Below are 21,924 nucleotides of genomic sequence, written 5' to 3' on the forward strand. Positions count from 1 at the left end.
TGTCTTTAACATTTTTAAAAGTCACCAAGTGAATCCATGTCCTGCTTTTGTAATGAAAATTGTTAAATTATCATGTTTAAATGCACCGGAGTGCAATAAATGATATATCATTTGGTTGCCGTGTCTGTTAATTGTGTGCTTTATTGTATCCTAATTTTATACATATATTATTTTTGTTGCTAAAAGGCAAAAATGAAATTTTGATTTTAATATTTAGACTACTTTAGGTTCAGTGTCTATGATTATGCACAAACAGAGCTGATTACTTTGCAAATTGTAATCCGTTACTGATTCAAAATTACATAAAAAATTTAATTAGTAACGTAACATTACACATTTTAGTAATGTGATGATAATATGATCCGACTATTAGATTACTTTTAACCTACAATCTTGTGCTATAATGACATAAATATACAAAGAGTGAGAAAATATATTCCATTTGTTATTAACAACATGACGTGCATTAAACATGATATTACATCAAGGTTTCCCAAACTGGGGTTTGAGAAAGGAACTGAAGGGGGTTTATGAGTTTAATTAAAAGCTGTTAATTAATTAAATCATAAAAATGTTCAAATAAATCATTTTAAAATCAATAAAAATAGAAAACTTACTCAGAAAATGAAATATTTTATTTGTTTACCTGCATGTCATATGAACATAACCAATGTCAGAGAACCAATTAACATGTAAATGTGATACTTAATTATTAAAATCTCAGGTGTACTTCAAGTAAATATATTGGGTGAAAGAGGATCAGATGGCAAAAAAGTTTGTGAATTTGTGCATTTTAATGTGTTTGAAAGACAAAAGTCTTCCAAAGACACAGAAATACATGGTTAAATAACCTACAGAGTGATAATTCAAATAAAAATGAATGTGTTCATCAGTAGTTGATGCAATGTTGAAACACTTCTTAAACCTGAAATGATTTTTGTAAATCCAGTGGTCAAATGCTGTGTAGCCAGGGGACTAATGACTGGCCTTTGTGTGAATGTCCACAAAACTGGAAGACTTTGGCTATTTTAGAAAGGAACATTTAAAAGATGAAAAAGATGAATTAAGGAGAATCGATAAATTATGAATAATTTATTGATATTGTGTAAATAATATGTAATCATGTAATCCATAAAAGTAACTAGTTCTGATTTTAAATGTAAGTTAGTATTTTAAAATGTAATTTAATCTTAATTTTTGGAATCTGATTAAGTGATCCAGATCACATCAGTTACTACCCAGCTCTGTGCACAAAACCAATCCAACAAAAGCATTATTTAAAAGAATGTTAGTTCTAAAACACACATTTACTTACTTATTTGACCAAGTATATCTAAAGCATAATTACAGGTCATGAAAAATGTACGTCATAACATGTATATTTTAAATAAGCAAAAGTAACTAAATTAAATATTACGAAAGGAAATATCGTATGCATTAGACGTGAGATATTATTAACACAAATAGTGTTTTTTTTTTTTTTTTTTAAATTACGAAATGCTGGAAATTTGATGCAGATAAATCAAGAGTGAGTTAATCCTGCTCTAGTCACCGGAAATACTGAAAATCTTTTATTGGCTTGTAGCGCCACCTGCTGCTCGACTCGAACATCTGCGTTTGTTTATATCTGTCCACGTCGAGCTAATCAGGCTGTCGACACACCACAGTTTAATATAGCTGGATATAAACACATAAAACTGCTGGCTAGGCACAGAGAGATAATTCATTTGCCATACTTCATGTTCATCTTAAACCAGTATGAGGTGACACGATACGGCTCACAGTTGGTCGACTCACAGACAGTCAAGCAGCAGCTGTGGACAGGTGATGCAATTAGCCTAAATTTACTTGAGAACTCCACTGTAGTCTTCAAACAGCGATGCCTTTGTGTCATCTGATGCGGCTTTGCTGGGATGATCCAACCAAATGTTGTCCAAACTCTCTTTAATCCCACAAAATCTGGTAAATGCTGCAAAATTCAATCTACCGAGGTTCAAAGTCTGTTACGGTTGCATGTGGCACTTTCCAGGCATTGGGTACAATTTGTTGTCCCATTCCGTTTTTTTAAGCTTTAGAGGCACAAATCCCATCTTTTTGAACGATTAGATACATTAGATAAATTATTATCTAACATGAAGTTAAATTGGGCATTTTGGCCTGTCAGAGACTCGGATGTCTTTATATAACCAGTAACATTGTACAACGTCACATTTTTGCCATAATCAGTTGAATTCATATTCAGTTAACTAGTAAAAGGTATTATTAAAAATGGTAACACTTTACTTGAAGGGGTGTGCATAAGACTGACATGACACTTTCATAATCATGACATGACACGTCATGAATATGAAGGAGGTTTTATGCATGTTTATGACAACTAATTAAGTTGTCATAAAGTCATTAAGTGTCATTCGCTCAGTTATGTCATTTTTAATGCAAATATGACATTATTTGACCTAACCCTAACCTACCCTTCAAGTAAAGTGTAACCTTAAAAATATTACAAAAATATAATATTGATTAAAATCAAATACTTTTTTGAAATAAAATTATATTTTACCATTTTTTTACAATTAAAGTAGGCCTATAATACAAGTAGGCTATTAAAACATTTCTTTCTAATGTTTTTTTTTTACTATTATTTCTAGACCACCAGTGTCACACCTTTATATTCTTCTTTATGTTCTTTACATTAGATCATTTTCTGTCTTTTTATTTCTAGTTCTCAAAGTTCAGCATTATCAGCTTTTTGTAAATTTATGATTGTTACATATTTTTAACAAAAATTCAGAAAACAATTATTTATAAAGACATGTACATTTTCATTAAGTCTCAAGCTTTTTTGTTTGCAGTTCTTGTAGGCATCAATTATTTAAGCTTATTTACTTACACCGATAAAAAAAGGAATTAAACAATTTACATCTTTACACCATATTTGCATAAGCCTCTATCATTGCACAAGGTCAGCAGGTACCAGCACACTATAGTAATGTTTATAAGGCAGATGAGCACATAGTTTTCATTTATTAAAAGGACTTGTGGGCGGGTGTTTTTATTTGGAACAGCTAAATAGCAGCAGTGCAAAACCAACTACAGAAACTGTGGAAATTAATATGCTGACCTCTCTGGTGTAATACTGTGATGCAAAATCACTGGTTAGCAATAAGGACAGATGGAAAATTACCTCTGTATACTTGTGTACCCTCATGAGTCAAAACAGCGGCATTGCAAAGAGAGATTCTTAATTACATGAATGATTTCTAGCACAGATATCTGGTTAAAAATAAATACACAGACATTACCATTCAAAAGTTTGGGATTTGTATGATTTTTTTCTTATGCTCACCAAGGCTGCATCTATTTGGTTAAAACAATAATAACAATAATAATAAAAAATATTGTGAAATTATTACAATTTTAAAATACTTTTTTTTTTAAATATAGTTTAAAATGTAATTTATTCCTGTGATGCAAAGTTGAATTTTCAGCAGTAATTACTCCAGTCTTCAATGTCACATGATGCATTAGAAATCATTCTAATATGCTGATTTGGTGTTCAAGAAATGTATTATTATCAGTTTTGAAAATATTGCTACTTATATTTTTTTGGCAACTATAATACATTTTAGATTTTAAATTTTAATTTAAATTTTAATTTAAATTTTAGATATAATAGATTTTTTAAGGATCCTTGGAAAATTAAAAAAGAACAGCATTTATTTAAATATTATTTTTGTAACAATCTTAAGTCTCTGCTGTCACCTTTGATAATTTTAATGCATTCTTGCTGAACAAAAGTATTAATTATTAAATAAAAATCATACTGACCCCACACTTTTAAACAGTAGTGTACAGTATGCATTCGTGCAGGTGAATTACTGTTTACATGTGTATATTTATGAAAAAGACTGATAAATTCATGACTATTATATCACTCAGACATTCAAGAAGAAACCATAACACCATAAACATACTGGCTAAAATATAAAATATTATTAAATTAAAGCTTAAAAATGAATAATTCAAGTTTTATTTGGTGGGTAGTCTACCTTTAAGTCATTAAGTATTATTCAAGTATTATTATTATTATTTTCATTGTTAATATTATTATTATGTGAATCTTACCACATTCCCAAAGTTATGTCTACTGAGCAATACATGAACAATACATGTCACTTTAGCAAATCAAGCAGTAATTTAGGTATTTTAATTGGGCAGTAGGAAACTGTAATCTGTAGAAGGAAGTGTGACTTGTTTATTAAACTACAGATTTATTAAAGTGCAGGGAAATCAAGTCCATATGTTGTTTGTGTTTTTCAGAAAGACAAACTTGCTGAAGTTGCTCTGAACGTCTTGGCATCGTATGACAGGTCCGTGGGTTAAATAACCTCTGAAGCATGGGGGAAAACATTAATATGTTGTATACCAACTGTATGACAACTTTTAAATATGAATTTACTTAAATCAGATGTATTTATAATATAAAAACAGGTGGCATGCTTTAAATAGTATACTTCAGATATCATTAAATTATATTTAAATAAATAACTTGTTAAACACCATCCTTGCCTAACATTTAATCTAATCCTTGAATCATCAAATTTAAGATCGAGTTGTGTAACATTAACTTAATATATTAATTTATGTTTGATTTAAATGCAGATTTAAATTAAGTCAGATGAATGCATTCACATACCGGTTTGCTGATGGGCTTGTATCTCATCCAGGCCAGAAAGACTGCGGAAGGACCGTCGCTCTTTGAAGGCCACAGTAGGAAGCATATCCTCCTCGTCCCTCAGCTCCAGCTTTGGCATTTTTCCTGGATCTGGTTGCCTGATTACAGACTTTACGTTCTCACAAGGCAAGTTGTCCTTCACTGATGCAGCTTTCTAAAGGGGACAAAAAGTGAGCAGGGCCTCTTGATGAAGCATGAACAAAGCGCCTGCCAGTGATAGTCTTACCTTGTCATCAGAGTCTGTCTTTCTTGTTCTTTTCATGATTTCTTCCAGGCGCTGATTTGGGAAAAATTTAAATCACAATATACATTAGGGTTGGTAAGATTTTCAATGTTTTTGAAAGAAGCTTCTTATGCTCACCAGGGCTGCATTTATTTGATCTAAAATACAGTAAAACTGTTATCTTGTGAAATATTATTTCAAATTAAAATGACTTTTTTTCTATTTTAATATATTTTAAAATGTAATTTATTCCTATGACTAAACTGAATTTTCAGCAGCCGTTTCTTCAGTCTTTAGTGTCACATGATCCTTCAGAGGTCATTTTTATATTCTGATTTGCTGCTCAAGAAACAATTCTTATTATTAACAGTTGAAAGCAGTTGCGCTGCTTAATATTTTTGTGGAAACTATGATAAATTGGTTTGATAAAAAAAAACTTCAAAAGAACAGCATTTTTTAATATGATAAATGTCTTATGTCACTTTTAATCAATTTAATGCATCTTTTCTGAATAAAAGTATTTAAGGGACAGTTCACCCAAAAATGAAAATTTGATGTTTATCTGCTTACCCCCAGGGCATCCAAGATGTACGTGACTTTGTTTCTTCAATAGAACACAAACTTGAGATTTTTAACTCAAACCGTTGCAGTCTGTCAGTCGTATAATGTAAGTGGATGGGAATCTCGGCTTTGAGGGTCAAAAAAACATACACAAACAAAACCAAATTAAACCCTGCGGCTCGTGACGATACATTGATGTGTAAAGACACAAAACGATCGGTCTGTGCAAGAAACTGAACAGTATTTCTATCATTTTTATCTCTGATGCACTGCAATGTCTTTACTGCCCTGAGCGCGTTCGCGTCTTCTTCAGCCTGAGCGTGAGGCGCCTTCTTGCTTTACGGCAGATCGCAGACTTATAAGTGCATTACCGCGGCAAGAAGAAGACGCGAATGCGCTCAGGACAGTTCAGACATTGCAGGGAAAATCAGAGGTAAAAAACAATATAAATACTGTTCAGTTTCTTGCACAGACCGATCGTTTCGTGTCTTTACACATCAATGTATCGTCACGAGCCGCAGGGTTTAATTTGGTTTTGTTTGTGTATGTTTTATGACTCTCAAAGCCGTGATTCCCATCCACTTACATTATACGACTGACAGACTGCAACGGTTTGAGTTAAAAATCTCCGTTTGTGTTCTACTGAAGAAACAAAGTCACCTACATCTTGGATGCCCTGGGGGTAAGCAGATAAACATCAAATTTTCATTTTTGGGTGAACTATCCCTTTAATTTCTTTCAAAAAAAAAAAACTTACTGACCCAAACTTGAAAAGTTCAGAATGGTATTAATGTTGTGTATATTTGAAAGTGAGTCTGTTTCTAAGTTGTACCTTTTTCCTCTCTTGGCGTTCGGCCTCCTCTCTCTGGAAGCGACTCTCTCTTTCCAGTCTCTGCTTCTCTGCCAGCACTCTCTGACGAGCCTCTTGCTCTCTCTGAGAATAGATTATGGAGCATTATAGGAATTTTTTTATTATTTCCAATAATCCATTTAATATATGATCCTAGCTGTATTTAAGGAGAAAAAATAAATGGTCTGAAGACGTGTAAGATGGTAATGTCAATGAGAGGAGCACAGGAATCGCTATATTTAAAGCCCCATGTGTATTTTTTGGACCAGATGCACTTGCAACAATATTGATTGTTTTTCAAACATGTTTCCTGCACTTCCCCATTGGTCAGACCAACTCAAACTCAAGCCAGTGCTGGTTGGGATGCTCAAAATGTATTCACTTTTCGGTTACACTATAAGTAAACCATTTGGAAATTGTTTTTACATATTAAACTAGGTTTGAAAAAGGGATTTAAACATCCAAAAGCTTTTAATACCTGCTGTTGAAGCCTGTTTTCCTCCTCTTTCTGTCTGCGAGCATTCTCCTCTTGAGCCTTCAATCGCTCTTCTTCCTCTCTCTTCCTCTTCTCCTCCTCCAGTCTCAGAGCCTCTGCTTCCTCTCTGGCTCGTTCTTCAACTCTTCGACGGGCCAGGTCCTCTCTGCTCTTTCTGCAAAGATGAGCCACACAAGCTCAGTTAGGTGCCTAATGCACTTTAAGAATTTATATCATGATTTATATCACTTGCATCATGAAGTTCAAACTGTTTTTTTCTTTAAATACAGAATTTTAACTTTAGCATATTTAACTGTCCAGTTACTTCAGCAAAGAACAACTTTAAATTGTGTCCTTTTCATTTTACAAATACAATTTAGCATTGATAATCAAAAGCAGTTACTAAGACACAAAAGATAGAGGAAGATTCACTGATAGAGGAAAGGTAATAATACAAAAATAAAAACCTCTCCATCTCCTCCTTCAGTCTGTGTTCCTCTTCCTCCTCCTCTCTCTGGAGTCGGGCTTGTCTCCTTTTCTCCGTCAGCAGGCGAGTGGCCTCTTCAGGGTCTGTAGTCCAAGCAGCAGGTCTGACTTGAGCCGCGTCACCAATCTGACTTGGTCCTGAAAGTGAAAAAGAGTAGAGAGAGAGGAATTTGTATGTATTAATGTATGAAAAAAAATATATATATATACTTAAATATTATTTCTTAATGCTGAATTTGGGAAAAAATATTTTATTTGTGTTATTTCATAGTTTTGTTGACTTGCAATTTATTTGTTTGTTCCATAGTACAGTAACCTAATGCAGTACTCGTCATGAACCATTTTAGCAAAAAGGTTCTAAACTGATTTATTAATATTATAAATATTTGGTAATTATTGGAAAATGTGTCTGAGCAAGTCTTTCACTTACCATTAGGAATCTGAGAGCCTGCTGGTGGATTCGGAGGCCCATTAATAGCTGGATTCGACTGGAGTTGGTTAACTTGTAGACATTGTTGAGCAAGTGTTTCCTCCGATTCTAGATCCCCCTCTTCTGGCAGTGGAGGCAGACTGTCTTGTTTAAGTGTGGCTTGTCTGACATGTGATCTGTTCTGCAGCCTTGGAAATGGGTAAATGAAGAGAGAACGGGTCATAATGACCAATAGTATAATTTTGAGAGTTTGAGGAAAGATTGATTTTACTCATTCCTTTAAAGAACGTAAAACCACAAGTTAGATCTCTTTAAAGCTGCACTACATAATTTTAGCCTCTCTGTCGCCATCTATGGTTGAAACGTAAAATTGCAAGTAACTGCTGGAGTTGTTTCTTTCGTCAGTTGTGCTTTGCCATTGCTCTTCTGCATGACATGCAAGGACTGAATGACACAAACCTGAAAGTTACTACCATATAGTGCAGCTTTGATATTGTTTCTCTTAGACAGCAGTGATATAAAATGGAATGACTTGCTGAAGTCTAAGAGATTGTTCTGTACAAATATATAAAATGTACCATGATGTTGGGAGGACAGTATTCTCTGGTAGGGTTGTGTCCTGTTTGGGCTTGATTTCATTTGTTGTTGCTTGTAGTTGTGGCTTTTTCAAGTCCTGTCCCTCAAAATCGCCTTTTGCCACCTGAAATATTTTTGGTAAAATCCACATGCAGTATGTAATGCAACAAAGTAACGTTTATTTTTTATATTTAACCAAATGGCTTGAAAATGAATGTGAACTCTCACCAGCTCTCTGTTAGTGGTTCTGCGGATGGTGACATTTGGACTTGAGCTTGCAAGCCTGTTTGGCACTTTCCCACAATGCACCTGGGGCTTTCGCGTGGTGCTGGAGTTCATGGTATGACATGAGGCTGAACGACGACAAATATGAACAGCTGAAGACATATGGTGTTTTTTTAGTTTTTTTTTTAAGATGAGGTAAATTCATGAGGATGAATGAGTACAGATAAATAGGTTTTAAGCAATGAGCATGAGAAGAAGAAAAAAGGAAGCCAATAATTATTACACCCAGCTGAATGAAATATCTGAATGAAAGATGCAATTCCTCAGTCTGAAGTGATACCTGTGTCTCGTGACAGACACACAGCGCTCCTGCTTCTGGCTAGATAAGAGACGGTAGGAGTCTGAAGACGACGGACAAGGTCAATCTCCCACTGATTAAGAGAGCGGCATTTAGCTAGAGGAGAGCAGAAAGCACAACGACTAACAGGAAGAGGTCAGAAAGGGAGTTGGGAAAATGGATGCAAGGCTAGAAGAGAGTTTTGGCACCAGTTATTGCGTGTTGAATCGTGCATTTAAATATTCACCATTATTGATTTTGTTCTTGGTGACGTTTCGTGAGCAGTGACCAGGTTTCTGTTTGGCCTTCTGACTTTTCTCCATCGTCTTCCGCACCACAGACTCATAACGCTCCTAAAACACAGGATGAGAACACACCCATCATCCCATGCTCCGTATGTTTTTAATCATGGTTGCAAAATCTCCACAGCGATTTTTCATCATCGTTGACTTGATAAATTTGTTCTACAACAATGTCCAAACTCTTCACTGAAAGCATATATATGCTATACAAACAAAATCTCTCCCACCAAGCATCAGTCACTATTTATCTCATGCATAAACTCACTCTTTCTTCTTTGAGCCTCTGTTTGCGTTTCTCCTCGACCGCCATCCTCCTCCTTTCCTCTATTTGTCGCTGCTCCTCCAAATTCTTCCTTCGCTCCTCAAGGTGTTTCTCATAGAACTGCTTGGCCCTCTCTTCCTTTGCCAGCCAACCGCGCTCACGCAGCACTACAATCCAGGTACACCAAGAAAAACTTCATAAAGCTTTCCGTTTGTTCTTCAATTGGTAATGATGTTAATATAACAGAGTTCAGAGTAAGGAAAATACCCAGCTGTTTTTGATACGCCTCTCTCCGTTCCCGGGCCAATCGCAGTCTCTCATCCACTTTTAGCGCATTTGACTCTAAATTATAAAATAATTATACTGAAATTTTTCATGCAGCACATAATATAATAAATTCAACTATGTTGGAATGAATGACAATAAATTCAACTATGTTGGAATGAATGACAAAAAGGAGCATCTGGGAAGATTCAGCTTTAAAGACAGAATCGTTATTGACTTTGTATCCATGGCAGCGGTATCAGGCACTAAAGGTTTGAGAAAGGATAATGCAAATTGAATTGATGGATAAATATTAGCTATTTTAGACCTGTGTTATTTCCATTTCGTTTGTTGATATTAATCTGTGCTGATTTGATGTTCAGTGGAGCACATGCTTTTCTTTTTTGCTCCAGGGCTGTGGGTTTCACATCAGATCTGGAATCTGGAAAAAAAAAAAAGAGGCTGTTAACTTAGTGCAGAGAAGAAAAAAAGATAAATGAATGGCAAACATGAAAGTCTTGTAGTTTTTTGGTCTCTAAACATTCTGCTGAAATTTACCAAACTCTTTAACCCAGTTTGAAAAGCAGACAGGTAGGTTAGAAGGTAAGGGGTGTGATGATTTACAACATTACGACAATGAGGAATGCATAGCATAGTGAAAGCCTTCATGATTGATCTCTGTCTTTACAAATTCTTGAAATAAGCACACAAGGATGTTACTTCAAACCTTTGATTGAAGCATGCATCATTGTTATTCAGACAAGTAAGAATCCCATTGACTCATGGGTGTTTCCCCCTTGAAAGTGTAAGTTTGGGGTCTGTAGCTTTTTTTTTAGTACTTTTATTCGGCAAAGATGCATTAAATTGATCAAAAGTGACAGTAAAAAACATTTGAAAATGTTGTAAAAGATTTATATTTCTTTTGAACTGTCTGTTTGTCAAAGAATCCTGAAAGAAATGTATCATGGTTTCCACAAAAATATTTAGCAGCACAACTGTTTTCAACATTGATGATAATAAGCAATGCTTCTTGAGCACCATATCAGCTTATTAGAATGAATTCTGATCATGTGACACCGAAGACTGGAGTAATGATGCTGAAAATTCAGCTTTGCTATCACAGGAATAAATTAAATTTTAAATTATATTTGAATAGAAAACAGTTATTTTAAATTGTAATAATATTTCACAATATTACTGTTTTTACTGGATTTTTATCAGATATTTGCAGCCTTGGAATTAATAAATATATCTAATAAATATATCTTGAACCATTGTAGCCACATATAAAAAATACTTTTTAACCCTGGGTTATATTGACACTTTATACTGTATACCTTTGGCATCTCCATTTCATAACTCAGCAAAACCTAAAAGCGGTGCTTTACAAGCATGCAGCATTACTTAACCCAGAATTAATAGTGGCCTTACCCTTGGGTTAAAAAGATGATAATTTAGTGTTCCGTGTACTCTGATAAACCTATTAACTTAACTAGTGTATTTCAGCAAATACAGGCTTGGGCTCCCATACTATGCAAACCTTTTTTAGTGTCTTTGAAAACACCTCTACAAACAAAAGTTAAGGGCCAAAAGGCAGATATAAAGATGAACATGAGGCCTGTCTCATGCCAGTTTTGACTTTGTCCTCTGAATCAAGACAGCCCAAGGCCTGTAGACCATCACAAAGGCAACATTTGTTTTACTCTTGCTGTGTAGAACAACAAATTCAGCGCCTGACTGAAGAGTATGTGGCGATGGTGAACTTCACACTCCAGATCACCACAACAATGATATCGAGGGGTGAAGTGTGGAGCATGACGGACGCAGAACCTATCAGAGCTGCAGATTTTGCATGCATATTTTAGTCACTTGGTCTAAGAAAATTAAAGCAGACGAACTTGACATCGGGGGCGTTACATAACAGACATCTATCATGTGATGTGACCCTTATAAACGCCTATTAATAACCTTTAGCACAGCTAGCATCATCACACACATACATAACCCATTCTTAATATGTCACTATCTGAGCTAACCATAAAGAAGTGTATTGTTAGTTAGTATATACACTCAGATGGGTCTAACAGCTTATGCCACCTAAAAGGATCTCTATATGTTTGTATCCAGAATTTTAAGATGCATATGCTCTGTCAAAGTTGTGTGCAGTTTATTTTGAGCCCTGAATTAGCAGATGTGGTTAATGAATGTCATATTTATCGTCTGCATCTCACCAACCTCTCTGCTTCCTCGCAGTGTCACACATCTTCATCGGTCCCTTCTCCGAGATCGCAGCGAGACCCAGCTCTGCTGTCCTTGCCGTCTTCCTCCATGCCCGTTCCTGCTCTGCCAGGCTGAGATGAGCTGGCATCTTACAGTGAGTGTGTGTGTGTCCGTTTAATACATGTAGAGCATCTGTGTTCCCTGTGCACAAGTCTTCCACTCCAGCCAACGGCTTATCAGTGCATCTCTAACAGGGAATAGACTGGTTGAGAGAGAGAGAGAGAGAGACAGAGTGTGAAACAGAAATTCTTCCTGAGGGAGATTGTGTGACCAGCTGATTTGCTGCTGTCTGGGCTGCGTCCAGCACATGTGCACGGCAAGCAAACTCAGTAAGCTTCTGTAAGTACAGAGTGCACATGTGCCATGCTCTCACAAAAGAAACCCATCCAGCTGGATGCAGCTGTGGTTATTGGAGGTGTGTTTCCCTTTAACAATCCATAGAGCCCTTTGCATTGCATTGGCCGGTCACATTGACGGCATACGAGCAGCTGCAGCAAGGATGAAATATTCACACTACAACAAAAGAGTTGCATAGTTTGGATGCAAGCGCTTTTTTTTTCTAAGGGGTTGCCTGGGTGACTGTGATATGCAAAATTGTGGGAGGCATGACACTGCATGCCAGTGTCCAGAAATAGCGGCAGAGAAAACCCGCTTTCATCCTGTGTATGGGTTAGTGACATGTAACATAAAATATACAGCCAATCACAGATCAGATTAAAGGTTCTAGTACCATATCTTGAACATGTTTTTCACATCCCACAATGCTTCTGATTGGCTTGAGGATCTGCTCTCAGACAGAGAGATGACGTTATGCCTTCGCTATCAGTAACAATTGTGGATCCATATTGGTGGCTTTTTATGTAATAGCCCACAAGTATTACATTGCGTTAGTCTTCGTTTAGCAAATATTTTCCATCTAAAACAACTTGCAGTACATGTTTAGGGACAATCACCCTGGAGCAACGGGTTGGGTAAACTCATAAATCACCCTTTCAGCACTCAGTTTAGAACCTACAAGCTGTAATTTGTGAACCACTAAGCCACACCACTCATGCATATAGAAGAGACAGAGACTACCGGCTACATTTTCACCCTTTTCCTTTTACCCCATATAAGTACATTTTTTGTACAAACACCTTTGTTTGGCTAGAAAAGGGCTATTGGGAAGTCCTACCATTATTGCATATGAAAAAAATATACAGTTCATTGAACATAAATTGATTGTTTATAGGGTGGGGCATGTTGTCACAATGGGAACCAACTATAGGCGTTTCCACAAACTATTCAGCAAAAATGTTGAAAATATATATCAAGATTTTTTTTTGTGTTATTTTAGTATTTATTTACTATAGTATGTGTTCATATTTTGAATTGGCTTTCATGTCATTTGAATTTATATATATTTATTTTGGAAAAAAAAAAAATTTTGTTAGTTTCTATTAATAATAATATTGCAGTTTATAGTTTTAGTAATTTTAGTACTTCAGCTTAAATTTATTTCAGCACTGGATATAAAATAAAATGCCAAAATATATTTTATTGAAAAGTCTGTAATTACATTACATTAAAATGTTGTAATTGTTTTACAATTAAATGATAAATCTTTTTTATATTATACAGTTAAGTTACACAATTACATTTGGAATTTTTTTGTGTGGAACTGAAAAAAATGTAAATAATTTTTTGAAACTTATTTGACTTTTTTTTTTTTTTTTTTAGTTTCTAGCCATGCAGCCTTTCTCTCTGGTTTTATTACAGCTGTACCTTTTATAGTTTGCAGAACAGATAGCAGAACATTACAATCTAAAGATGCTCTTTAAAGCATTAAAATAACTCAAAAGTTAAAATCACTGAATTAAAATTCAAATAAATAATACAGAAAATGACTAAGGCGTTTCCACAAACTATTCAGCAAAAATGTTGAAAATATATATCAAGATTTTTTTTTGTGTTATTTTAGTATTTATTTACTATAGTATGTGTTCATATTTTGAATTGGCTTTCATGTCATTTGAATTTATATATATTTATTTTGGAAAAAAAAAAAATGTATATATATAAATAAATAAATAAAGTTTATCAAATGCAAATTACATTTATCTGGAAATGAGCGTCAAAGGCAAGAAAATTATTTTAAAATGTTCTCAGGGTACAAAGTACGGCTGTAATTTGTGTAAATGCAAATTATCTGTTAGTTATACTAAAAAATATACCCACAGAGAGACTAGTTAGTAGTTAAAAGCAGGTTAGGTCAGCCCTTCCAGGGTGGCGGCACTTCCAGGTTTGTCAGATTCTTGGGACTTCTGAACGAGGAGTAGCTAGCTGGAATGGTAAGTCCCTACATTACAGTAATGTCCTGTACTTATCATATTTCATCTCTGGTTAATAAACAAACAGATTTTTTGGGTGTCTATGATAGAACGTCATCCATGAAATCTTTTGATTCTGTAAGTGGATATCAGTACGTACATCTGAAAGTGGGTGTGAGAGGGAGGAATGTGCATGAGGAGTCAATGAGGGATTGGCAGTATTTTTTATGTGAAGTCGAAAGAAAGAATGAGGAAATGGGGCTTGTCAAAGCATTATTTTCCCCTTCCTGTCAGAAAGGTAGTCAGTGTTATGCTGACAGGAGCTGGCTGACGGATGTCTGTTGTCTGCACCGATATGTAGGATACAAGAAGAGAGGAGAGACTGCCCAGGGACTGCATCTGAACGCTTCGAAAAAGAGTTCACTGACAGAAGGAGGTCACTGAATTATTATCTGTATAGGTACTTTATCTTTTTCCACTAAAGTTTTGCTCATATTTTGCACCTGTTATGTTGTATTTAAATGAATCCTGGCTTGTTCATTGCCACTTCATTTTTGGCTCATATGGAGATTATTTCAAATATATAGTTAATTATTTAGTTTCTGTCTCTTTAAGAAAGTTTCTTTGGTCTTACATTCTTATTGTTCAATGAGCATAATAATCGAACAGTGAAACTGGGAGAGGTGCGTTTTTTTTTTCACTGTTTGTAAATGATTAAGAGCAGGTGGATCTCTTGAGTTTTGTTCTGGAACCTGTTCCATGTGTCATTTTGGTTTTGGGGTGAGGATTACCTACTGTACCTGTAGTTCTGTTGGATTTATAATTATATGTTAAAGACATGTCACTACAGTATAACCACCAAAAGATGGTTTACCATTTCATTAAAAAGTGATTATACTAACTAATAATATACTAATATAAGTGGTTTTGATTTGATGTTGTGGTAAAATTACAAAAACAATCCCAGCTAAAGTTTTATACGACTAGTAAACAAGCAATATTAAATCCATAGAATGTGCCTTCTATATTCTATGTAATAGTTCACCCAAAATTACAATTCTGTCATCATTTACAGTACCGACCTTCGTGTTGTTCCAAACCTGTAACATTTACATTCTTCTGTGGAACAAAACATTTTGGTTCTGGTTATTCCAGGCAACACACTAATTACATGACTACGGAAACTTCGAGCTTCAAAAAGGAAATAAAAACATAATGAGATCATAAAAAATAGTCCATACCACTCTTGTACTATATTCCAAGTCTTCTGAAGCCATACGATAGATTTGCATGAGAAACAGACTGGAATTTACATGGTTTTTCAATAAAAATATTCCTCCCTAGTGAGCCGTTAACGACTACGAAGCTAGTAATTTAGTCAACTCGAGAACCGGCTCAGTCAGATCCAGTTTCGGACCAACCAATTCATTCAAAAGGTCTGACTCAAATGAATGATTCATTTACATGTCAGGCATCATACTTGAGCAAAGCCTTCTTGTGGCCTGAGAAGACTCCGTTTTATGATACTTTTGTTATTTTAGTGTCACTGTTTTGGAGCTTGAAAACTTCAGTCCTTGACTTTGGAAGGTGAGTAAAGGCTGAGAGTTTTCATTTTTAGGTGAATGATCCCTGGTGTTTCATGTTTAAGAGCCCTTAAGAGAAGAACAATCTGGTTTATCAAAAGTGAACTGTGACTTCTTGAGTACAGTTTTTTTTTCCCCCATTTGGTGTGTTTTGTTGCAGTTTTGGAAAACATTTGGTAATACCAGTGGAAACACATGAAAACATCTTTCTGTGGTAACCAATGTGCTTCATGAGATAGGCAAAACAGTCAATATAAAAGGGAGCTTTTGAATTTTATGATAAGTAGTATGTGACTAACTTTTGTGACAGGATTCTGAATCTATTTTTAACTAGATGCCTTCTTTTGTGTGTAAAGCACTAGCAATCAGGCACAATTAAAAATTGTATGATGTCCACTCCTTAAAATGTATACATTATGATAGGACTTATATAATTAGACACTTTGTATACATATGACAAAATAATTGTCACTGTAATGAGTAGAGGACCCATTTTCACAAGCTGCGAAATGATCAAGTAATGTAAATGTAGTATTACAAAAATGATTTTTCTACTTAAGAATTTCATATTTAATTTCGTGTTACTTGCCACTTTTGCCATTCTTTATGAAATTTACTAGCAGGTTCTGAGTGAAAATTGTTTCTACACCATTTTTTTTTTCAGTGTATATGTACTTGTAATAATGCATTTAATATCTGATCTGTCTTCCTGTAGGTATCACAATCATGGCACCAATCAGCACTGATCTGGTAGGCTGGGCGGTCACAGAGCAACCAGAGGCTGCATTTCTCTCCATAGTCGTCCTCTTCATCGTTAGCATCGCACTTCTTGTTCTCTGTGCAAGCTGTAAAAAGTGAGTGGTTTCTGAGTGACCTTTAAAAGATCTTGATGGAAGTTAGTTACTAAAAAGCATGCCTCAAAAGATGTCAACTGAAACGGGCAACTATACATGTCCTATAGGTATGTAGCAGCAAGTCACCCACTCTGTTGCTGTAAGCTACATTCCTAGACATCACTTTCAAGTTTTTCTACTATGGAAATTTGTAAGGAATGAAGCAGGAATGTGGCTCTGTCACAAAACACAGAGAGCAGCATCTTACTCATACTAGCTCATGCTTAACATATGAATACATGAAAGAGAGACCATGCAAGTAGGCAGTATATTGTGAGATTGTACTTTATGAAGTCTATGCAGACTGTCTGCATAGTGATGATATATAAGCCAATAAGTAGGTCAAATAAAAATAAATAAAAAAATCTTATTGTAATTAATGAAAATAATTAAATTATGTGTTAAAAAAAGAAGCTAACTGTTAATCCAATATAATTTTAAGATTAATTTTTGATTTTCATATTAATTGACATTTATTTGGTGATGTACCCTCAGCTGTGGTTTTAATCTAGGCCACCAGAGGGCGGTCAAGAACTTTGGTGCATGTGGGATAAACTTCAGGCTTTACACTTTATTGCACTGGCAGTAATTCTTGTTTAGTGTCATGAATTGGGTTTGTATAAGCACTGCAGTGAAGTTATATATAGTTTTAGTAATTTTATTAGTTTATATTAATAATATTACAGTTAATATTACAGTTTATAGTTTTAGTAATTTCAGTACTTCAGCTTAAACTTATTTCAGCACTGGATAGAAGTTGTGTGTTTTAAACAAATAAGTTGTGTGTTTTAAATAAAAAGACTAAACTCATTCAGTGCAAAAAAAAATAAAAAATCACCAGAAGCATGACAACACTTCATCAAATCATTCAAATCATTTTGATTTATTGCTTTGCAGACAATCATTTGAGTTAGACAGGAGCAGCGCACCCGAGCAGAAAGCATCCACACTTGTGAGTGTGGTGAGTGTCATACTTTGTGAAACCTAAATGGGAATATATATGTGTGTGTGTATATGTATATGTGTGTGTGTGTGTGTGTGTGTATATATATTATATATATGTACAGGTACATCTCAAAAAATTAGAATATCATGAAAAAGGTCAATATTTTTTGTCACTCATTTCAGAAGTTCATTTTTCATAGATTCATAGATTCTTTACACATAGAGTGAAATATTTCAAGCCTTTATTTCTTGAAATTTTGATGATTATGGCTTACAGATAATGAAAACCCAAAATTCAGTGTCTCAGAAAATTTGAATATTACAAAATTAGAATGTCGTGGAAAAGTTCATTTGAGATGCACCTGTATATATCGGCTGTGTGTGTGCATATATACATGTGCCAAGTCGTTTAACTCTCTGAATATCATCAGTTACGTTAACACCCTGTCAGAATGCGCCATCTAGAGTTTCATGACTGAATTATATATAAGATTTTTACATGTTTTTGAAAGAAGTCTCATATGTTCACCAAGACTGCATTTATTTGATCAAAATAAAAACAGTAATATTGTCAAATATTATTATAAAGTATAAATATAAAAAATAACTTTACTATTTGAATATATTTTATCATGTCATTTATTCCTGTGATGGTAAACGCTTAATTTTCAGCTACCATTACTCCAGACTTCAGAGTCGCATGATCCTCCAGAAATCATTCTAATATGCAGATTTGGTGCTCAATTATTAATAAGGATTCTCATTATTGTCAATGTTCAAAACACTTTTTGGTGTTTTAATATTTTTGTGGAAACTGATATTTTTTTAAGGATTCTTTGATGAATAGAAAGTTCCATGAACAGCATTTATTTTATTTTTGTAACATTAAATGGCTTTGCTGTCACTTTTGATCTGTTTAATGCATCACTGCTAAATAAAAGTATTAATATATATAATACATATATATAAATCGATATAGATATATATATAGATTGATTATATTAATATATATTATTATATAAATATAATCAAATATAAAACTTTTTTATTGTAAAAAATTTCACAATATTACCGTTTTATACTTAGTATATTGCAATGTTTCTATAAACTATCATATAAAAGTGATGTATATCTTGTGCTCAATTGTAATTCTTAATTGAACAGGCAAGAATGGACAATTCAAGTGGTGCCAGACAAAACCCTGCTGCTAATGACATCACAGATGATGAAATGGGTAAACTGAGTTGTCAGTGACATTGAATTTCTTTTGAATCTGAATAGCTGTTTATCTCTTAGCAATGCTATCAACCCCACTCAGCAGATGCACTTTAATCTTGTCTTTGTATAGGTTTAGAGGCTGTGACTGGTGACGTTGTGTACAGACCCTGGAGAAGTCACACACTCACTCATGGTATGTCTCTCCAGGACAAAAAAAGATCATTGCGAGTAATTCAAACCACAAGAGTCATTTAAACCGAGTGAAAATGCTTCACTTTTCGCCACACATGAGAAATATACATGATGGTCTTATGTATGACTATATATCTGTGCTTTTGCAGGTTCAAGTCCACCAACTAAAATAAACGGTGGGGTTGGGACAACGACTGAGGGTTCGGTAGCACTTCAAGCTATGTGAGAAAGTGTAAGCACTTCGGATGACTATTTTCTATGTTTAAAATACTCTTTGAGTGAAATTTCACTCGACAATACAAACATATAAGTACCTCTCTTAATATTTTTTTCATTCAGATGACAAATGGCATCACTGCTGTAGGCGTAACACCACCAACTTCGAATGGTGGAAACAAGCCTGCAGAGAGTTCCACCATATTTATTATGCAGCCTGAAATGCTCATACTAAATAAAACCCCTGATTATTTGGAGATAAATGCTTTCTGTATCCTTCTGGGGCTGGGCTGAAGTCCTGCTTTGTGGCATTGACTCACATAAGTGCCCATCAAACTTTGAGACCATAGGAACTATGAGCCCCCCTGATCTGTCCCTCAACATTGACTGGACTGATTCAAAGCTGAATCCTTATGCAAAGTTTCAGATAAGAATGGTCAGTGTCCCTCAGGGGAGGGAGCCTGATCTTCTGGCCACACCTGTTTTGACAAATAGGGATCTTTATTCAGGTGGTCACGGATTAAATGCAATGTAAGCAAGAAAATCAGGTGTCACATCTCCATCTGAAGAAGAGGTGGAAGTGTCGGCATCACTACCAGAGAGACCTAAAGAAATGAAGATTTTCCTTTCTTTTTCTAATGAAGTACAGTATTGTGAAATTATTCTGCATATATATATATATATATATATATATATAGAGACTTGATCTCCCAGATCGACTGGTCTGTGTATGTTTTAATTCATGTATATAATCAGCAGCATACTGGTGAATATTTTTAGGTTTTGAACAAATGTTCGAATTCCAGTGGGAATGAATAAACTGGATTAAAAAAAAAAAAAAAAACACTTTTACAATGTAATTAAAGTTACAGACTCTTTAGAATTAACCCCCGTTCTGTTGAGATTGAATTTATTCTTTTATTTAGGGGAAATATGTGATTCCCTTTTCTTCACATTTTTTAACTGTTATGAAGGCATTTAGAGGCTGAAATTCTTAATCGTTTAAATAATTGTATTCTTTAAAAATAAGCAGTGAAACAACTGTATCATATTTGTTATACACTAAATCAGTAGTGTATACAACATGCAAGAAACCATTTTAAGAAAAAAATTACTCAAAAACGAATTAAAAAAAAAAACCTTGGAAAAATAGTATTTGTCAAACTGTTTGTAGAGAATTTTTCAAAATATGCAAAATGTACAGAACATTCCTAAGAACTTTGTTTTTGACTAAGCACATGGTTTTCAACTAAATTTGTTTGTGATTTCAGACATCCTTTTTTGTCATTGATATATTAAATAGACACTATACTGAACTCAAAACTAGATCTAAAGTGAAATATTATGTAATGCATCAGATATTAGATCACATAAAAGGAGGTATTCACTACAGGGGCATTTACCACAGATTCTTATATTGTGACAATGTGTTGCATTTATTGTTTTATACCTGGGGTCCCTGTTTCACCAAACATTACTAAGGATGTTTTGATTCATGTGCAGGTGAACATTCTGTTTTGAACCAGTTCTTTCAAGATTAGAAAAACCTCATCAACCTGATACTTCAATGCAACGCCTATGTTTTACAATATATTACAAAAGCTTTAATTGCATGCCTTATTTAATAAATTCTAAATGTAATTAAATGTTTTTGCTTATGCACAATGACAAATACACCCCTCTTCCGCGACCCATGAGCTTAAAGGGATAGTTCACCCAAAAATGAAAATTTGATGTTTATCTGCTTACCCCCAGGGCATCCAAGATGTAGGTGACTTTGTTTCTTCAGTAGAACACATATGATGATTTTTAACTTTAACCGTTGCAGTCTATCAGTCGTATAATGCATGGCAATGGTAACAAAATCTATGAGAGTAAAAAAAAACATGCACAGACAAATCCAAATTAAACCCTGCAGCTCGTGACGACACATTGATGTCCTAAGACACGAAACGATCGGTTTGTGCCAGAAACCGAACAGTATTTATATCATATTTTATCTCTATCGCACAAACCGATCGTTTCGTGTCTTAGGACATCGATGTGTCATCACAAGCCGCAGTGTTTAATTTGGATTTGTGCATGTTTTTTTTTACTCTCATAGATTTTGTTACCATTGTCATGCATTATACGACTGATAGACTGCAATGGTTGGAGTTAAAAATCATCATATGTGTTCTACTGAAGAAACAAAGTCACCTACATCTTGGATGCCCTGGGGGTAAGCAGATAAACATCAAATTTTTATTTTTGGGTGAACTATCCCTTTAACACATTTGTCTATTTATTAGATCACACGTAGCTGCCAAAACACGTAGAACCCGTTCAGGTGACAAAATCCTTTTAAAAATTATATTAAAACGTATTTCTTTGACCTATTATCTTGGACCTAGTTTCTGTAACGCTTAATACTCACGTTCGATGGTGAGTAAATAAATAACCATAATAAAACCACTGTCATGTTTAAAGCCCCTCTTCACGTGACGCCTGTTCTTGCAGTCTTTGGGAAACGCACACGGATCTGCGGCCGACGTGCAGAACGCCGGTTCAGTATGTTCTAGT

The 21,924-nt window shown here is 34.6% G+C and overlaps 1 protein-coding gene and 1 long non-coding RNA gene across 2 annotated transcripts; one reads left to right on the forward strand and one right to left on the reverse strand.

Annotated features, from left to right (window-relative positions):
* The first annotated feature begins 1,833 nt into the window (after positions 1–1,833).
* Positions 1,834–4,808, forward strand: LOC107680800 (uncharacterized). The gene is made up of 3 exons (XR_001633186.1): positions 1,834–1,962; positions 4,321–4,370; positions 4,728–4,808. It is a non-coding gene; the product is annotated as an uncharacterized LOC107680800 (long non-coding RNA).
* Positions 3,870–12,097, reverse strand: map7a (microtubule-associated protein 7a). The gene is made up of 15 exons (XM_016476850.1): positions 11,962–12,097; positions 10,055–10,168; positions 9,730–9,804; positions 9,466–9,629; positions 9,146–9,251; positions 8,902–9,015; positions 8,565–8,713; positions 8,339–8,460; positions 7,761–7,948; positions 7,312–7,468; positions 6,848–7,019; positions 6,352–6,453; positions 4,962–5,012; positions 4,697–4,889; positions 3,870–4,390 (listed from the first exon to the last, which is right to left on the reverse strand). Exons 1-15 carry the CDS (start codon positions 12,092–12,094, stop codon positions 4,380–4,382), a joined length of 1,851 nt encoding a protein of 616 aa, XP_016332336.1. The 5' UTR covers positions 12,095–12,097; the 3' UTR covers positions 3,870–4,379.
* Between the last annotated feature and the right edge of the window lie 9,827 nt (positions 12,098–21,924).

The sequence above is a fragment of the Sinocyclocheilus anshuiensis genome, unplaced genomic scaffold, assembly GCF_001515605.1.
Source record: "Sinocyclocheilus anshuiensis isolate Anshui unplaced genomic scaffold, SAMN03320099.WGS_v1.1 scaffold869, whole genome shotgun sequence".
In the NCBI taxonomy this organism is placed as follows: Eukaryota; Metazoa; Chordata; class Actinopteri; order Cypriniformes; family Cyprinidae; genus Sinocyclocheilus; species Sinocyclocheilus anshuiensis.